Source organism: Homalodisca vitripennis, chromosome 1, assembly GCF_021130785.1.
Source record: "Homalodisca vitripennis isolate AUS2020 chromosome 1, UT_GWSS_2.1, whole genome shotgun sequence".
NCBI lineage: Eukaryota > Metazoa > Arthropoda > Insecta > Hemiptera > Cicadellidae > Homalodisca > Homalodisca vitripennis.
The window spans coordinates 77,113,451-77,133,812 of NC_060207.1; the positions used below are offsets into that span (position 1 = coordinate 77,113,451).

A 20,362-nucleotide genomic window follows, 5' to 3' on the forward strand; every position below is an offset into this window, starting at 1 on the left:
TTGGAGGGAAATCTATTACCAACGGCGAATATCCTGGTCCGTCATTGTGGCCAGACGACTCCCATGAAGAATCTGATGACTCTGGCGATGCCCCCATTTTTGGGCTATTGAACAGGTATCACCTTCCAAGCTGCAGGGGAGGTAATGATCAAGTAGTTGGGATGACAGCGTGCTTCCAGATAAACTTTACACCACAGCAGCGCAGCTATCGGCAACACTCTGCCAGAAGATTCCTGGCTGACGCACAGTAGTGCGTGGTCCTGATCCAAGAACCATGGACCTTTGGCCGCCCGCTGTGATGGGGATGAGGCACCGCTAAAGGTAATTTGATATATGATATCTGGCAGTCAACAACCCTAGAGCATGTATATATTTCAGTAACCAAAAATCAACAATCACTAAAAATTGCACAAAATGTGTTCTATAGAGACACAGCGTGACAGAGGTTTCCACTATGCAGAACCGGATGATGGCAACCATCAGAATCCCTAGTCTTGCCATCAGTTTAACCTCCCATACGATTTCACTCAGAACCCACCGCCAACCTGCGGAGAAGAGGCGGTTTGTTGGAGTTCGGAACCCTTACGTCGGGAGGCAGACATAAAAAAAAAACCTTGATTAGTCGGTTTGTGGACGCGAATGCCCACCCAGACCCAGGCCCACAACCCGACCCACACCACCCAAGTGACTCGGCAACTACGCTTATACCCACCCCATCGCCCCTGCTCGCTTGGGGAGCAAGCAACCATTCCAAACAAATCGTGGTGAGTGCCTCTTGAATTTCATAGTAGAATCCTAACATAGTTTTTATGTAATCAAGGCTCTGTAAACCTACTTTTGTACAAAGAAGAGAAGGGTACAGGGGTAAGATGAAGATGTCTTAGATATCAACTCTTGGACTAGCAACTTTATTGCAACTAAAGTTTTAAAACATGGAGTTGTGCTTGATGAAGCATCTGTTTCAGATTCATAAGTATATCATCCTTCTACAGAGGTTCCCGTTATAAAATTAAAGGAGACCTAGTAGAAACCCAAAGAAAACAGATTGGGGTAGCTTTCACTGCAGAGCCTAAAAAAACAATCTAGTAAGGGGAAAATGGGTTATCAGGGGCAAGGGGTTCTGAGGACATGGCGAAACTCTTTGAAAAAACGCCTACTGATAGAATCGTTAACCACATAAAGCCTGCCCCGTGATTGATAGAAACCACAAGGAGAAAAAGCATTATGTTGGTGGAACCCGGGGCTGGGAAACCTTGAGGACAAAACCTTCGCAGAGCAAATAATACATTCAAACGTTGCAGGTGAACTGGGATAGGTAAAACTCTGCTGCTCTCAAACACAGATTACCACTAAAGAGGTGAGAAGATCTAAGCGGATAAAACTCGAGGAGAGAATTCTGTCAGAGGTGTAATTGATAAGGTCACCAGACCTGCGCAAAAACTCCAAAAACGTCCTAGCTCGAAGCCCCACAAAATGCGGGTGGGTACTCTAAATTTAAAGGGAAAGATGGGACTCACACCAAGGATCCTGAGGAGACTCTTCAGTGTTTACTGAAGACACAAATACCGCTTCCCAGGATCGTTTTCAAACCAGTGAAACAGTTGTTATTGAATGGGCGGCGAGAACCTTAGAGATAGCTCTCTAAGGTGACTGGAACCTGTGCAAAGGACTGTCATCAAACTACTTAGGGATAAAAACGCTGCGGCCTTGGAGTCTTTTAAAGAAGCCGTTCAAATTCACCAGGGTAACCAATGGCATTTTTCCTTTTCCCCGCTTTAACTGCAGGAGAGTTGGGGGGACTTGGGTGATACCCCTGCTCCTCACTGACTGTTTAGAACTCAGTCTAGCGACAGGAGTCATACCCTCATCTTGGATGGAACCTCTAGGGTTATATTTTATCCCGAAAGCCAGGCAAACCCTCCTATGAGGTTTGCAAAGGCTTATAGACCATATAAGCCTAGAACATCCTTCTGTGTCAAGAACCATTGGAGAAGTTATTCTGGATAGGCATTTATGGGACACAGTCCTCATCAATCGTCCCTTACATCCAAATCAACATGCCTATCAGACAAGGTAAATCTTGTGAAAACAGCGCCTACACTGTCTGGTTGGGCAAGGATTGAGCAAGCTATTGAACTAAAGGGAAATAGCTTTTAGCCAATGTTCCTGGACATATGAAGGAGCTTTTGATAATACGGGAGTACTCAACTCTATAGTGTTCTAAGCTTACATCCAGGGGTACGGAGGAAACTGTTAGTTCAGGTGGATAAGTAACATTGCTTAAGAGCTGAAGAGCACAGGCATCTCTGGTGCGGAATCACAAGACGAGGTCAAAACGCATGCGAAGGATGTCCACAAGGAGGTGTATTATCACCAAGCCTGTGGAACATAGTTGTGGATTGACTTACACTGGACACTGTAAAGAACAGGGTATGGTAATGCTCAAGGCTATGCAGATGATTGGGTTGTTTATACTCATAAGAGGTAAGCCATATGGTAACGTTTGTCTGGAAATGATGCAGGAGAGCACTGGCCATTGTGGAGCGATGGGTGTGACGAAGAAGGGATCTTGTGAGTAAATCCCTTCCGAAGACCGTCATTAGAAACCATTTACAAGAAGAAGGAAACGGGAAATCACACAGCCAGTCCTATTGGGGGCCAGATACAGTTAAGCAGGGAGTTCAAATAATTCTAGGTGTCAAATCTGGATTATAAACTCACCTGGAATTGGTCATATGGAATACATAATCAGACGATCTCAGACTACATTGATGATGGTGAGCACGTGCAGGTAGGATTGCACATTGGGGCTTAAGACCCGACATGTCACACTGGCTGTATACACCAGAACATTAGGCCCCAATGATGGTGTATGGCTCAGTGGTTTGAGTTGGCCAAAAAAAAAAGGTCCAACAGGTGACTGACCGCAAAAAACCTGGGTCAAAGGTACAGTCGGTTTTGGCATGCTTGGGGACAACTAAACCCCGGGTGCCATGAGAGGAACACCAAACCGCTGCTATGGAAGTAGTGGCTAAACCTCCCACCCCTAGATCATATTCGTCATACGAGGAGGCTAGGATGGGCTGCCACAGGACTGAAGTGCATATGGGGGAACTGGCATTATCACCATGCTAGTAAGCACTCCAAGTTCGGTTCACATTCTCAAACAGGATATTCTAGAAATGAAGTCTGACAGAATGGCAAAGGTGAAAAAAAAAAATCAGAAAAACAAAACAAAAAAAAAGGTTTACGGACTGGCAAAACCATTTCAAGTTCAAACATTGTTGAGAGGAAGGAAAGGATGGGTCCAAAACGGTGAGCCTGGACTAACATGAAGAAGGCTCTTAACCTGGTACACCGAAACGGAACGGGTTCCAAAGACTCTGAAGGGGTACTGGGGGCAGGGGTCTGGGGAGCCAGACCGAGGGTTTATCAACTTAAGCTTTAGCCTAGGTAAACTGGCACTGTCTTTCAGGCTGAAGTTACAGCCCTTGCAGAATGTGCAGAGCGTTAATGTGGAAAAGGGGCTACAAAAGGCACAAAACATCTACCTTAACGTCGGACAGCAGGGCTGCTCTGCAGGCCTTGGCCCAACCATGACTGTTAAATCTCGAAGGCAGTCCTGGGGAATGGCCATAAGGTCTTTGGAAATTGCTGTGCGAAAAAACCAATAAAAGTTATTCTTTAACTTGGGTGCACCTGGACATAGATGGAATCACAGGAAATGAAGGGGCAGAACGGTTGAGCTAACTTGGGAGCCAACCGTCTTCCTTACCGGTCCTGATCTACGTGTGGGGGGTCTCATATAACTTAGCACGTAGATCAGTTACCAAGTGGATGGCTAACAAACACCTACAACATTGTAGAAAACACTGAGGGGAATGTACAAGGCAAAGCGGATGCTCAAGGGACCATCAAGGAACATTGCAGCAGATGCCCCTTAGAATGAGTAGAACGTGAGAATCAGAAACGGAGACTGGTTTTATTACAGGTCATTAGGAAATCCCGAAGTCACCTGAACAAATAGGTATTCCAGTTCAGGAAACAAGCAACTGTGCAAGGAATGTGGCGAGGCTGACGAAAAAACAGCCAAGCACGTCATAATATTTGAATGTCCGGCATTACAGAGCAAAACGCTCAAGATCCCTAGGTGTTCTTATGGCATACGGAAGAGGGGTTGGAAACAGGAAGGGCATTTGTTCAGAAAGATCTCATGGTTTTGTGTAAAGGCCTTGGGATTTTTGATACAGCTTAAACCTGGGTGAGGGTGCACAATAAGCCGGATGGGCATGAGAGGCAACATACCAGGCCTATGAAACCTGGCCCCTCTGTTAAAAAAAAAAAAAAAAAAAAAAAAAAAAAAAAAAAACCCCTTTGGCCGGTCGGCTCCCATAAGCGCAATGTTAATTTCAAACCGCTTGCAGGCTTGTCGAATTCAAATGATCCATATTCCAAACAGTGCCTCACAAAATTGTGCTTCATTTAAAAATAATCTTTTTTTTACGGGAAATCTATTGGACAAACTATATCCAATCTAGGGTCTCACGATTTTTTTTAATTTCCTCTCAAAAAAATCTGTTTTAGAGAGCCTTTCAACGGGGGGCGGTTTAAAAAATCACTAATTTGTTGGGACTTTTTGCTAAGTCCCCTAAAAACCCAAAAACTCACAATATTATTTAATATTTTTCAGACATTTAAAAAAACGGCAATCCTATCTAGATCACCATTTGAGGAATACAACCAATACTCTAAAACAATTTAGATAACTTTAATTCCTGTGAGCATGAGGATCCATTTTTAAGAATTCCACCGCCCTGTTTTCCATGGTCAGCGGCGTGTTAGAGCAATCCCCCTTAATAAAATATACTCAATTGTCCGTATGGGTTATCAATGAACCAAAATTTAAAATTTAGGATAATTACTTTACTTTGCATATTACGCTGCTTCTTGTACTTATTACTCCTTATAAACCTCATGAGTGTTACTCTCTACATCATGGAATTTTAGGTAGGTACCACTAACTCATGGAGTGTTACTTGGTAGCTTTTAAAGGTAGAAAAATTCGTGTTAAACTACAGAATATTTTGGCATATTTTAACATATGTTTTATGATAAGTAAGAACGAGAAGTAACTCTTAATACTCAATTAATAAGACAAAAATAAAATTTTTTGGCCGAGTGAAACTCCTAATGAAATTTGAAAAAATCTCAATAAAATAAATTCATGTAAGTTAATACAATGTATTTGCTTGCGGTTCTCACAGAAAAAAAGTCCAACAAACATTTTTCCAGATCCCCTTTTTGGGCTGGTATATGTGTGCCCTCCAGACCTTCTTCCTTCTTCCCATTATAAAAAGGAGCTTTCAAATCTCGTTTCTCGCAGGACCCCTAGGATGGCAGTATGTTACGCAGATTACTCTCCCAAATAACTGACTATTCGGGTTTCTAAACGTAAGTGTTTTTATTATTTTAGGCTACTACTGTACTAGCTTCTCTACAATCTACAAATGAGTGTATGGACGGAAGAAAGGTCTTAGCGGTGCGGGAAGTACAAGAAACGGGCGAAGAAGGAAACTCGAAGAAACAAGAAACGTGTATTGAAACTAAACCAAAAGCTAGATTTGTTTCTTTAAGACGCCCAGGAAACCAGAGAATTGCACCAGTACTTCGAAAGGAACCCTGCACTTGACGATTCCGTTGACGAGACGGCCGGCCCAGCTGGACGACAATGTTTCAGCTGCCAAGTCTGCTCAAATCCACCAAGCTAATCTAAGCAAAGTTTAAACGAATACATCATCATTACCCTCCACGATATCGCCACTGGAAAGCCTTTCGTTGGAGCTGCTGTCACCCTGCTGTTGTCCAGGCGAAGAGATTCCAGCTTTCTGGGTTTTGAATGAATGCAACTCGAGATTCAATTCGCCAAAAAAATGGGTTTCAAAACAAATATATCGACCTGGATTTCTTCTAAACAGCCGTCAGAGAATACAAGGATCAAAAACGATATTTAATCCAAAATCTCTGTTTCACAACGAACCTTGAAAAATGGAGAGGTTCAGAACAGAAATGTGGATGGTATTCTCAAAAAGCAAGGTTCAGTTAATTGTGGCCCTTGTTTTGGCATTCCAATGTCCAAAGGCGAAAAATCCCCCAGTATGATTGTAAAGACGGATTCAACCGACCTGGAAAAATGGTGAAGAAAGTCAGGAGGCGCAGTCATCCACGAAAACTTCACCAATTCAACAAGTTCGGCAATCATTACTTCTAAAACTCACGAGAAATTGCTCTGAAACGTGTCGGCAGTATTGTTTAACCTGAGCAGCTAGACAAAGGAAACCAATTATTGGAAAAAGGTTTTGGCCAGGGTTATAGCGGCCGTTTAAGGCCTTGACATTCAAGAGGCCTTGCATTAAGAGGCGATGATGAAATCTTTGGATCAAACAGAAATGGAAATTTTTCTTTATGGCTTTAGAGCCTTATCTCCGGAATTTCGACCCTTTTTTATAGCTACTCACAATTGAAAAATATGGTAATTGTGGAAGATGGTCCATACAAAACTATCTCTCTTCCCAAAACAGTGGTGAAGAAAGTCATTGAATTAATGGCCTCAAAATGTAAGTACAAGAAATTTGTGAAGAATTGAAACAATCAAAATATTTTTCTCTCATAGTTGATTCAACCCCAGACCATGGTTCTCATGTAGACCCAGATTGGTTTCTTGCTAGTTTCAGGTATGTTTTTAAATGACGGTGTAACCCTGTGAACGATTCTTACCTTCATCCCCGTTCCAGTTGGAAAATACCGCAGAGGGGTATGTTTAAAAGTGTGATGAGAGAACTAGGAAAATCTGGAAATAAACATTGATGACTGCCGAGGCCAATCGTACGATAATGCCTCACATATGGTCGGGGACTTACCAATGGTCTTCAGGCAAAGGATAAAGAGCAAAAGTCCTTTAGCTTCTATTCATGCCCCGTGTGCGGCTCATATTCTTTAAAATCTGGTCGGATCATCTGCTGCTGAATCTTGTGAAGCAAGCGTTGCATGAATTTCTTCATGTTGCTTCAAGAAACTTTAATGTGTTATTATTACATCTTCAACAAAACGTATGGGAGTGCCTGATAGGTGTAATGGAAGAATTCTTATCAGAAAATACTAGACTATAAAAAGGGTGTGTCCTACACGTTGGTCGGGCTAGGGATGATGCATAGTCAGAGCTTGCGAGAGTCTTTGGGACGAAGTGTTACACGGCTTTGACAAACAATTTCAAAAGATCCCAACAGAAAAGGCTACAAACCCAGATGTGGAGGCTCAAGGAATAACGCTCGGGAATCTAGAACTTTTTTGAGACTCGCATTTATGGTATGCTTCTGGAGCACTTGCCCTTGCATAGAATTCACCAAAGCTGCAGTAAAACTATACAAAGTGGAAACCGTGACGTTGTACGTTTTGTATAGTCAGGGATTTAGTAATGGTTCTCTAGAGGAAGATTTTTGTGTCAAGAAAGAAAACAACTTTTCTATGATTTCGAGATGGAATTGGGTATGAAGATCAACCAAAACCTGAAACATACGATTCATACGAAAAAGACACAAAGCAGAGGACAGACAAACCACAGCGAAAAAGTCTGGCCCAGACGAAACCCTGAGTGGAAGAAGTCAACCCTGACTGGCAGAGATGACTGAGAATTTAACATGAACATTTCTTTCCCAATGTCTAGACGTCCTTTATTTGTGAATTTATAGAGAAGAAAAGTGGCCTATAGTGACTTTGTAGATAAATTCTACTTCCTGACTCAATTGTGTGACATGCAAAAACAGACCATCAACATCACAGAAAGAGGAAACCTAAGAAACAAGGCAAGACGAAACTTCATCTCAAAATTTATCAAAATGACTTAGATTCCGATTTTATTGAAGAGTGCATTCACTTCCAAAAACACTGTGCGGTGGGAATGGACAAATCCCTCAGATAAAATCGTTGGAAGGAATTTCTACTTTTTGAGAAAGAAACTCTCGTTGCATGATGTTTACCCTAACTTGGACATAGCAGTACGAAATTAGTTTGTGCATACCTGCAACCTAATTGCATCGGGAGAACGTAGCTTTTACTGCCTTCGACAGAGTTAAAAACTACTTACGGAACAAGCATTATCTACTGAAAACAGGCTCAAGTTCCACTTTCCCTCCTATGGATAAGAAGCAAACTTTTAAACAAAGGAAGCTCTCCCTATGAAGATTTAATTAAAGGAGTTCTTCAATTTAAAAAGTGCTCGTAAGGAAAGCTCTGTTTAAAAATGTAAATAGCCTACTGTTATATACAATAAATTAAGTTCTCTGTTAGAATCACACAATGATACTTGTATTAGAATGTAACAAATGTTATTTTTAAATATTTCAACCTCATGCCTTATAATAAACCAGTTATTCAAATAATTTTGTCAACTTTAATTTACACCTTGCAAAACCATTTGATTGATTTAAATTAAAACAATTTTCCACAATTTGAAAAATATTTAACAAGCATTCCAAGTAAGTGTTACAGTCTGCAAAAAATACACATTTTCGAAATGTGTGTTTTATATTGGGGCTGCACGTTCCATATAGTTTCCACGGCACAATCGAAAATACCGGAACATATCGACATTGTTGATCAAAGCTATAAAACCATCGTGGCCGCGGCGTTAGGTTTAGGTTATTTCACGTTATTTTGTGTTTCTCGGCTCGGTAAATAACGTGAAATAAACCTAACCCTAACCACCTCGCGTCGCGATATTTTCCCCAGTTATTTGACTAAACATTAAAAAAATTTATAATACATTAAAGACTGTTACGAAATGCTTTAAAAAACGCCATCCAAATTACTATTTTGTTCCTAGAAAAATGCCAAATTTTCCACCGGGGGGCGGGGCCCGGACCGCCGGACCCACTTTTGGCGGGGGGGGGTGTGTGCTCCCCTTTTTGGGGCCGGCAAAATTATCTTAAGCCTATAGGCGGCAAACTGGTAAAGTCCGGCCCTGATAAACACGTCTCGTAACATTGACGATCCTGAGTACAGTGACTTTGTTAGTCATCTTATGAACGCAACCTTATCTAGTACTTATGGAGACATTGTTTCAAGTGATGAAGAGAACATTGAAGATAATACAGAAAAAAACCACAATAACTACTACGCCTTTCTTCCCAATTGGAACATTACCTTCTACTTCGACCGCTAACGTGCGTATTCGTACTGTTATCTCGAAAAAAAGAAAACGTAAACAAACTGTGTCAAACAAAAGACCGCACGAATTGTTCCCACCCCCAGCAAATGGAGAAATGTGACTGCCAGTGACCCCGGGCCAAGTAAGAAGATTCCTATCTATAATATCAATCAAGGTACAAATTTACCATCATTTTTTGACAAAACTACTCAGCCTATTGAATATTTTTTTCTCTTTTTCAATAACGAAATAAGAGAAATTACATTTGTAATGAAACAAACTTGAATGCTAACGAAAATAAAAATAAAAACCAATTTCCTAAATCACGGATTAGACAATGGAAAGACATTAATGACACTGATCTCAAAGCCTTTTTAGGGACTGTAATCAATATGGGCTTGATAACAATGCCTACCGTTGAATCTTATTTCAGCACAAAATGGGAAACAAGTATACCTTTTTTTTCACAAATATTTTCCTTAATATTTTTTGGAATCTACACTTTAACCATGACGAAACACCCCGTAGAATTTCTGAGAGACCAAAAGGGTTCCTTATAAGTCCCCTAATAGACCACATAAAAAAATGTGCAAACTTTTTTACACCCCTGGTAGCAATTTGTCAATTGATGAAAGTACAGTGGCCTATAAGGGAAAGGTTGGATTCAAGGTATATAATCCCCTAAAGCCTAATAAGTTTGGCATGAAAGTTTTTGTTGCATCAGATTCGGAAAATGAATATATTTGTGATTTCATTCCTTACTTTCGAAAAAAGGAGCTTATTCCAAATTCTCCGCTCTTGAAGACGACACAGGTCGTAAAAAAACTCACAGAGTCAGTTGTATTGAAAGATTTGTCAAATCCAACAACTGGAACACATATTTATACGGATCGTTACTATACCAGCCCTGAACTTGCCGTAGAACTTTTGAAGCTGAATTGCCATCTGACCGGAACAGTAATGACAAATCGTATCGACATGCCACCAAACTTGAAGACCAGGACTAAACAGCTGGAAAAAGGAGATATTTTGTCAGAGAGAGACAATAATATTCTTGTCCTTTCCTGGCGAGATAAGAGAGTGGTTACAATGCTATCAACTAAATGGAAAGGGGATATACAACACATGACTGATGTCCCAAGTAAATGGCCTCATCTTGCACCTACACCTAAACCAAAAGTTATATTGGATTACATCAAACGTATGGGTGGCGTCGATAGAAGTGATCATTTTATTTCTACATATCAGTTTTTAAGGAGAAAAAAAAATGGTACAGAAAGTTCTTTTTTTGGCTTTTAGAAGTAGCGATGATAAATTCTTATCTTCTTTATAAAATGATGCAGATAAAGTTTATGACAAAACCACTCACGCACCTACAGTTCCGGAGAAGTCTAGTTCGAGATCTTGTTGAGGACCGAGTTAGAAATACATCATCAAGAAAGAGGAAAGGTAGACCATCAGAAGGACCTCTCCTTGAAAGACTCAATGGAAAACATTTCCTAAAGAAGAGGGATAAAAAGAAATCACGCTGCGTTGTGTGCTCAAAGAGAGGCCTACGGCGCGAGACCTGCTACTCCTGCAAGACATGCACAGGAGAACCAGCCCTACATCCAGAGGATTGTTTCGAGGACTACCATTCAAAAGAACACTATTAGGTTAGTTGTATATTTACAATCACGCATTTCTTTTTTATATTTATCACAAGTGTAATTTATATAATTGTCTGGTAATGTTTATAGTTTAGCTAATAAAATTTTATGTGCCTTTTATTTTGACTTTATTTATATCTACAATTTAATGTCCCATAAATATATGTACGTACAAGATAATTTTAAAATTTTTACTTTTTTATACTTACCATAATTATAGAAAGTAAAAAAAAATGAACTTTACACATTTAAAATTTTTTTTTAATATTGTGCCGTTTGCTGGAAGTCGTGAAAAGATATACTGACGTTATAAGGGTTAATATTCTTGCTTTTTCCTAACAATTGAACACTTTTTCTATAAATGGTGACATGCCCCAGCAAACGATACCGCACCTTATTAAAGACTCAAAATAACCAAAATAAACAGTTTTGCCGTTTTTAGATCAGTCAGATCTTTAATTTCTCTAATAGCATAACATGCTACATTTAATTTTCCAATTAATCGATTGGTGTGATTTTCCCACCAAGAAAGTTTTAGAAGTTAGTTTAATTTCAAAGAATGTTATTTCTATTTGTTCAACAGTATTTCTGATTAAGTGAAAGTGAAGTATTGATGTTTTTGAGATATTTAATGAAAGTTTGTTGTTTATAAGCAATTAAATTTAATTAATTAAATTAAATAAAGTTTAAGTTGTCTAGTAATTTTAGAGATAGGTGAAATTAATTTTAATTAGACTTGTAGTATCAGCTGTAAAATAATTAATTTCTCATGATAGTTAAACTGCTTGGGCAATTCATTAATAAAACTCAAAACAATATTGGTCCTAAACAGACCCTTTAGGGACACCTGCTTCTAAATAGCGTGGAGGAGATGGATACTTCTGGATAGAGCCAGCACTACTATGACTAATCTTCCACTACCTGACTGTGACCCTTCAGAAAGTTCTTGAACCATTTATGAGGAACATCTCTAACAACATGGTCTTCCAACTTATTTAATAATATTTCTTGATCAACACAATCAAAAGCCCTCTGGAGGTCACAAAACAGGCCACAGGCTGCATCTCCCTGGTCCAAGGCAGAGAGAGGTTTAGATAGAATATGAATATACTGTTTTAAAATTCTGGGAGATATTTTGTCTAAGACTTGAAATTTGTTTGATTTGAGTTGTTAACAACTTCTATTTTTTTTCCACTCAGGATGAAAATATAAAGAACCATTAACCCATTGGCTTATGCATATTTTTACTATCAGCTCAATCGGAGTTATCCTATTAAAAATGCTAAAAACGTAAGAGTTTTGTTATGTTTATAAAAAATTTATTTTTCAAGTTGTTTGGTTATATTTTTATATCTTTTTGGATTAACATGAAATGGGCTTTAATAATAAATAGATAGTGGTATATTTCGTCATAATTTAAAAGTAATAATGCTGTACAAACTAAAAACGTTTTGGAATTTTTTTAAATTAAAAAATTTTTTTATTCAAATTATATAAAATAAAATATCCCATTGTTGCTTATTATTTATTTTATTTGAAATGTATTTTTCTACCTAGCAATAATAGAATATGTATATATATATATATATATATATGCATAGTTTATCAGAATAAATGTTTTTTCCAAATACTGAAAATTCCAAGAATATTGATTTTTTTCTCTTAGTACACTAATATTCTTATAGTAACTTATTATTCATTTAAATTTAAATTAATTGTAGTATTGCAGTTTTTCTTATGTGTTACAACAATATTAGTCTAATTTATACTAACATTTGGTTGAAAAAGGAGTTTTAAACAATTATTTAGATGGCGCTGTACTTGTCACGGAACCGTTCCGTGATACAAGGCCAATGGGTTAACAAAGGGGTTTGCAAATAGTCCTTAGGGTCATTATAGTTTTAGTTTAATGAGTCAAGTTGGTTTGATATAATACTAGGTACATTAAAAAATTAGTGATTGAATTCTGTTGCAATATCCAAAAGTATTTGATCTGTTGCAAGGATGTGAAATAATTTGATTATTAACAGCTAGAAAGATGTTTTTATGGTTAGGAGTTCTTCTGAGTTATGATATTTCAAAATGTTTTTTAATATTAGTAGAATTGTTTATTTAATTTAAAATTGAGGTTTGTCTGAGGATTGCTGATAGAAACGGTGGAATTATTCAGTGTGTTGTGATGGTTGGTGGTTGCTTGGTTTACTATGATGTCTCTTTGTTTATTTAAGGGTTTCTGCAAAGACTGGCAGATTAATTGAGCTAAATAATGTTTTCCAGTTTTGTTTAGGTGTAAGCTGTATTAAACTAAATTCTTAACTGGTCATGTAGGAAGTAAGCAAAACAAGTAACAGCACTATTCAGTGATTCATGCCACAAAGTTAATAAAAACATGAACATTCCCAGACAGCACAAAATCCAACTTGTTACTCCATATGCTCAAAGACTGGTTGTAATGTAATTTCTCATATCGCTCTTTACCTCGGTCAAAGGAACCACTACGTAAGTCGATACCAGGGAATCTAGTGGGACTGAATATTCTTCTTTGCATCTGTGGGGCATCTTTAACACAATGATAAGTTACTTTGATACTTTGTTTTTAAATATGTAATATTGCTTAGAAAATCATTCTGTTAAGCAAACTTATGAAACAAATTATACAACAGAAACAACTATTCTGAAAATGACCCAAACAGTGTTGAACTAATCTGCTAGTACATCTTTTGTTGGATAGAGCAAGAGACTACTTTACTTTCCACTAATTCAAAACATTGCGTGACAATATTATAAACTTGGATGGGAGTGAAGAGAAGAGAAGCCTGGAAATGTAAGGTGTGCTGCAAGCAAGGTAAAGATTCAAACCAAAATAAAGAACCTTCATTGTCAAAGGATCTAATTTCTAAATTGCATGTAAAAATGGAAGAGACAGTCAAACAACAATTTGCCATTTATGACAAAAACCTTTCAGTAAAAATGGCTAAATTAAAAAAATCTATAGATTTTGTTTCTTCAAAAATCAATTATTACAAAGTCAAATTAAATGGTGTTCTAACTCTAATAAATTCAGTTAATAAATCCAATGAAGAATTGAAAATTGAAAACTTAGCACTTAAGAGACAGTTAACTAATGTACAACACCAAATGGATGAATTGGAACAATACAATAGGAACAGAAACCTGCAGATAGATGGAGTTCCGAGGTCGCCAATGAAGCAATGACCGATATTATTATGAAACTGTCAGATAAATTGGGCAAATAAATAATTTTTAATACGGATATCCAGGCAATGGATATAGAAGGATATAGAATTCCAACCAGGCGTGCTTGTTGTCCAAAACCGATTGTAATACAGTTTAAAAACTGGCAAAATCGAGATGCCTTGTTGAGCAAAGCGAAGAAAGCTGGCCTAAAATCAACGAACTTTGCTGCAGATGTTCCAAGTACTAATGTTTACGTAAATGATTACCTAACTGCAAAAAAATAAAAACGTTCTTTTTCATGCCAAAAGACTTAGGGAAATGGGTTTTAAAAGTGTATGGACTGTGGAAGGGAATATTTCTTGCAAGGAAATTTGAGACGGACAGAAGAATTTGTATAAAAGATGTATCTGATTTACAGAAGTGGGGTTTAAAAGTGGACGAGGAAAACTAAATAAGCTGGTTTAAAGGTGTTCAAAATGTTATGTTTCAATGACTCTGAAACCAACGTGTTTTTACCGTAATCTTACTATATTTTGTCTAAATATAAGAAGCATCAGGAAACACTATAATGAACTTATTATTTATTTAAACTCATAAACTTAAAAATATGACATTGTAATTCTGATCGAAGTATGGATTAAGATCGATGAGGAGGACAGATATCAGTTACCTGGTTATGACATGCTATTCCAGCCCAGAATAGATAACGCATCTGGTGGAGTCATTGTGTACATTGACTGTCAGCTTCACTACTCTTATCAGCTGATACTACATCCTACCTCAAGATTGTTAATGTTAAATTAGAGTTAAGAGTTAAAAATAGGTTATTGGGTTTTTTATTTTTTAAGTCTATCGGAACTGTAAATACACTGTTAATAAATTTAAACATTATTTCAAAAATATATTAAAGCTTAATTCTGACCCAGTATTGATTATCAGCAATATTAATGTATGCTTATTAAAAAACAAAGGTTCTGCTCAGGATTATTTGAATTTAATTTCGTCTTATGGATTTGAAAGTCATATTAACGAATCTACCAGGGTTTTCGATGGGTCAGCTTCTTGTATAGATCATGTTCTCATTAGAAATTCCAAAGGTCTTCTTTTTGAATCTAACATTGAAGTATTAAATATAACGGATCATTATGGATTAAAAGTTCGATAGTATGATATTGACTGTGTAAATAGATTAGTGATTAATATGTTCTGTAAGGTTGTGGACTATGGTATGCTGAGTAGACAACTGAATATAGCGGATTGGTAATAATGTAAATTCTTGTGTTAATAATTTTTATAATATTTGTTATGATGCCACATGCATTTTAAAGGAAATTAATAGTAAGACCAGGAGAAGGAGTGACTGGGTGACAGATAATCTGATTACCCTTAGAGATGAAAAAAATAATCTTTTTAAAATTTACGCTAGAAACAGAAATGATTTGAATATTAAAATGCAATACAAACGGTTATCTGGAAGGGTAAAAAGATAAATAAATATGCGAAAAGGACCTTTTATTCTCATTTGATACAGTTGTAACGGGGATTCAAAAAAATACTGGGGGGTTATAAACAAAATTGTAAAGAGTAAAGACAATGTACTAAACCACAGAGTAAAGACAGAGTAGCATTAGGATGTTGGCATTGTAAGGAATGTTTGGTGGAAGGTAATAAGTATGAAGTGGCCAATGGATTCAATAATTATTTTGGTAGTTTGGTAGCTAAATTAGGAACTGAATCATTTGGAAGTAATGTGTTTTGCGAGGAAAACCAAGAGTATGAAGTGTTTTTGAATGAAATAAAGATTAATTATTATGAAATTATTAACGTAATTTGTAACTTGCAGGACAAGCGTAGTTGCGGAACTGATAGTATCAGTATAATTACAACAAAGAGAAATTGAAATATATTTGCTCCAATACTAAATAATATCTTTAATAAGTCACTTGAGCAAGGAAAATTTCCTGACAAATTTAATATTGCATGTGTTGTGCCTATTTTCAAGGCTGGTGATGGGTATGAAATATCTTCATATAGACCTTGTCTCTCTTATAAATACAATGGGTAAGATTTTTGTAGCAGTCGATAAAAATAATTTACAGAGATATTTTCTTGATAGACACTTTTTTCAAAAAATCAGTATGGGTTTTTGCCTGGTAAAGCTACAGATATGGCCATACAAAAACATAGGGAAACCATAACTGCATCAATGGATGACCATAAGTACACCGCTGCTGTATATTTGGATTTTAAGAGGGCTTTTGATTTATTTGATATTGAAATTTTAATTGGAAAGTTAAAAAAAATATGGGATCGGAGGTATTTTTTTTTGGATTGGCTTACAAATTTTAAAGGCAAAGGTAGAAAACAAGTAGTTCAGATTAATGGTGTATTGAGTGATGTGTTGGAAATACAATATAGAACAGCGCAAGGTGGTGTTCTTGGCCCCTTGGTATTTTTAATTTATATAAATGATTTGTTATTCCTTTCATTAGATTCTTATATTTTTGCTTATGCGGATGACACAGCACTGGTAGGCTCTGCATTTAACAGAGACATTGGTAACAGGTATACATTTCATGGTTTGAAAGTACTTATAGGTATGGTATCATCCATTATGGTGGTACCTACCCAACCGTGCTACAGTCTGTGATCGTAAGTCAGAGACATGCAGTCCGCAATGTGTATCAAATTAGAAAGATTGTTCGGGTTAGTAATTTATTTGCTGAAAAAAATATTTTAACGTTTTGTCAATTGTATACATAGAGTGTTTTATTGTATGTATTCAAGTATTTAAACCAATCTAAAATGAAGCAGGCAACTAGAGCAAATAGATCTACACACAACGTATGACTTTTAGTGCCAAATTTGAAGAAAGAAGTGTAGACATCAGTTTAGTTACTTGGCTCCAAAACTATTTAATGAATTGCTGCAAAGTCATGGTGATGACTTGTACTGGGAGATGAAGCCTAGATTTAAAATGAAAATACTCCAATTTGCAACTTATGAAAAGATCAACTAGTAGGCCTGCTTGTTAGATTCGAAATGTATGTATGGATGTGTGTGTGTGTGTGTGTGTGTGTGTGTGTGTGTGTGTTTTAATGTATATGAATATCTGTGATAGAGGTTTGTTATGGGTGTCTGCTCAGCATGTCTGTTCTAGTATGCATTTTTTTTTTTTTTTTTTTTGCTAAGGGTGCATATTGTGCTAGCTGGGCTTCACAGGGACTAGGTGTGTCACTATGTGCTATGATGGTGTCTAGTCAGGCAACCTTAGGGGAACCCGAGGGCCATGAGCTGCCTGGTGGCCCAGTGCAAATGGCAGAAGTGCATATTACTTCAGTGTTTAATTTATTTGTGTACAGTATTTATTATATATTTATTTGTTTGTAGTTATGTGATGTCTGGTAAATTATACACTATTTATTGTTGATTCCTGTTATATTTATATTTAATTGTTATTGCTTGTTATTCAATTTTCGTTTTATTGCTTGTTTGTTTATATAGTTTATCGCATTTTACTCTCTTTAAATTGTATTGCTTGTTTTGTTTGGATAGTTAAATATATGTAATTTTAAAAATGTTATGATTTAATTAATATAAATTTAAAAGTGATTCACCACTGACTTTGTAACATTATCAATAGTTGTAAGGGAGTTTCAATGTAGTATAAAATTAAATGTGTGTAACTAAAAACTTTCACAAGACTGCCAGATATTGAGTTAAATATTTTTTTTAATGTATTAATTTCCCCCGCACACACACTCTTGTGGTGCATGGGGATTGTAAATTATCCTTTTTGTTACTGAATAAAGATTTTGTGACTTGTGACACACACACACACATATATAGATAGGTAGATATGGGGTATCACCACGTGCATTATAAATTATTATAGCCTAGATACGAATAAATGGATTAAATTATTCTCACCACTCAAAAGACCCCAAAACAAATATCTTGACTGAGAATAAAAATAAAGTTTTCAGATCATTGTCCTGTACTATACATATGGATAAGCTCAGCCTATCACTCAAGAGGTTGAAAAGATTTTATTTCTCTCTATTTGTAAATCTGTACATACAGTATCTCACGAACAAAATTAGCTATAAACTTGAAATTTTACATTACGCTTTTTTATATGAGGAACATCGAGTTTGATAGTGACACATGTATTTACATATATTTACAATGGTCTGATGGATCTTTTGAGATGATGGCAATGGGAAAATCACAGAATAAATAAATTTTCAAACAGACTTGAATACAATAATTATATAACATTTTAAAAAGTGAAAAATAGTGGATTGGATGGTAAGACTTTCGTAACATTCTGTCAAGCCCTCTCATATTCCATTGAATCAGTTTATTTGTATATAGATACAGTGGCGGATTCAGTGCTATTCGAGTACAATACGAGAGAGCACATGGCCTCCATGGCTCTGACAGAGTTTGAAAAAGACAGATATATTTATGAAAAAATATTAATCACTGTCATATTGTAACCATATAAAAACAAATTTAACTTAACAAACAAAATTTTGTATATAAGTAAATTTCTTTCTAAATATTGAACTTTTGGTATAAAAATGGAAAAGCTCTTGTTACATTAAAGATAAAGGTCAGTAGTCTTGTAGAATTAGTACAAGAATCACCTTTGAATAGACAAGTTAGAGTTATACATCCCTCCATAGGATTTCACTGACCATTAGCAAAGCTTATAACTTAGGCTCATATCTCAAGTATGAATTGAGCTATAAACTTCAAGTTTTGCATATTTTGCTTAGGTATCACTAAGAGGTTCTGGAAAAATCCCTCTTTGTCTGTATATTTACCTGTATGTCACTTTTCTGTTGGACATCTTAAGAACAAATTAAGCTATGGACTTAAAATGATGCATGTAACAATATTTTTATTTAGCCAACATCTTGTTCGATAATGGGCAAGTCCCTTTATAGAATTTGGCTTAGCCTTTATAGACCTAAATATTCACAGGCTATTTATATTATACTTTCATTTGTAGACTTTAAATTTGACATGAAACTTCATTTCTATACAAACAAGAATGAGTTTGATGAGGGTGCTTGTCTATCCATAAGACATAAGATTAAACATATGAGAAAAATAACAGCATTATCAGAGAAAATTAGAAGAGCAGACAGAAAATACATTTGAACCACTTTTAAAAGGAAATATTTTGCAAAACCCAAACAAAAAAAATTTTGCAAAGACTTAAAAACTGTGTTTTCAGTATATCATGTTCTTGTAATAGACATTAGAATACAAATTTGAGACAAAAAGTCCACTATTAATTCGTCTTTTGCTTTATTTATTTATTAACCCGTTCTTTGCCCTTGCTTAACTAGCTACTGATATAAATAAATAAACATTTGACTTACCAAGTAAATGCACTTGGCAAAAGATTGGATTGATATTTTTCACGAAAAATATTGTCGCATTGACAGTTCACAACATACTAACCTTGAACCAGTTTCATTGCAGAGGGGAGGAATCAGATTACACGGCAGTATAACCAACATGTCAAAAAAAATCCTTCCGGCCGTGAGAGCCTCAATACACTTAATTTCTGGATATGCCTCGTAGAATGTCACTTTCCATTTACAAAACATTGCAAATATTTTAAACTGAAGATGAAACTCACATGCAGGCATAGGCGTGTAAGCCAATGAGTACTGGGGCCAATTAGCACTGCTTCCTGATGAAGAACTGAGGCCTCCTGCTGAACCACCAAAGCCTCCTGGTGAAGCACCAAAAGCTGCTACTCCTACTGGAGCATATCCCAACATGTCATTTGAACCTGTCACAAATAATATGGTTATGTTATGTAATTTGAAAAGTGAATGAATGAATTCTTATTTTATTAAAAGAAGTTAGGATTATAAGTACTTCTTTATACTTACTTTGTGCCAATAAATATAAATACATGATTATCTATAATATAAAACCAATCAATCCAAAAATGTGTTAGTAAACATAAATGAAACATAACAATATTATAACTTTTTTTAACTATTGTTGGATAGGGTAAACCGTTTTGAGGTCTGGTTTGGCGCATTGTGTTCTACTAAATAGACCTTTAATTTTATGTATATCTCGACATATTTTCTAATTCAAGATTTTTATCTGACTCTTTGCAGGCCTTACCCCTGAAGTGATAAGAACCTGATAATCGTATAACCCTCTCCCGGTCACAAGCCATGAATCGCCACGCACTGTTCCGAGCCACTGCAGGTCAAACGCCACGAATCGCCACGATCTACATTACCATCTGTGTCTGTCTGGTGCTGCCTCCCAC

The 20,362-nt window shown here is 36.4% G+C and overlaps 1 protein-coding gene across 2 annotated transcripts in view; it reads right to left on the bottom strand.

Moving 5' to 3' along the window:
• LOC124365140 (inter-alpha-trypsin inhibitor heavy chain H4-like) overlaps positions 1-20,362 on the bottom strand; it is an 83,155-nt gene that overhangs the window by 11,445 nt on the left and 51,348 nt on the right. Inside the window, exons 15-16 of one of the 2 annotated variants that reach the window (XM_046821095.1) lie at positions 19,709-19,864; positions 13,330-13,410 (exon numbers count right to left, since the gene is read on the bottom strand). In XM_046821095.1, coding sequence (XP_046677051.1) covers positions 13,330-13,410; positions 19,709-19,864 — 237 coding nt within the window. The remainder of the gene's footprint in view (positions 1-13,329; positions 13,411-19,708; positions 19,865-20,362) is intronic. The other variant, XM_046821103.1, reaches the window with a different exon arrangement.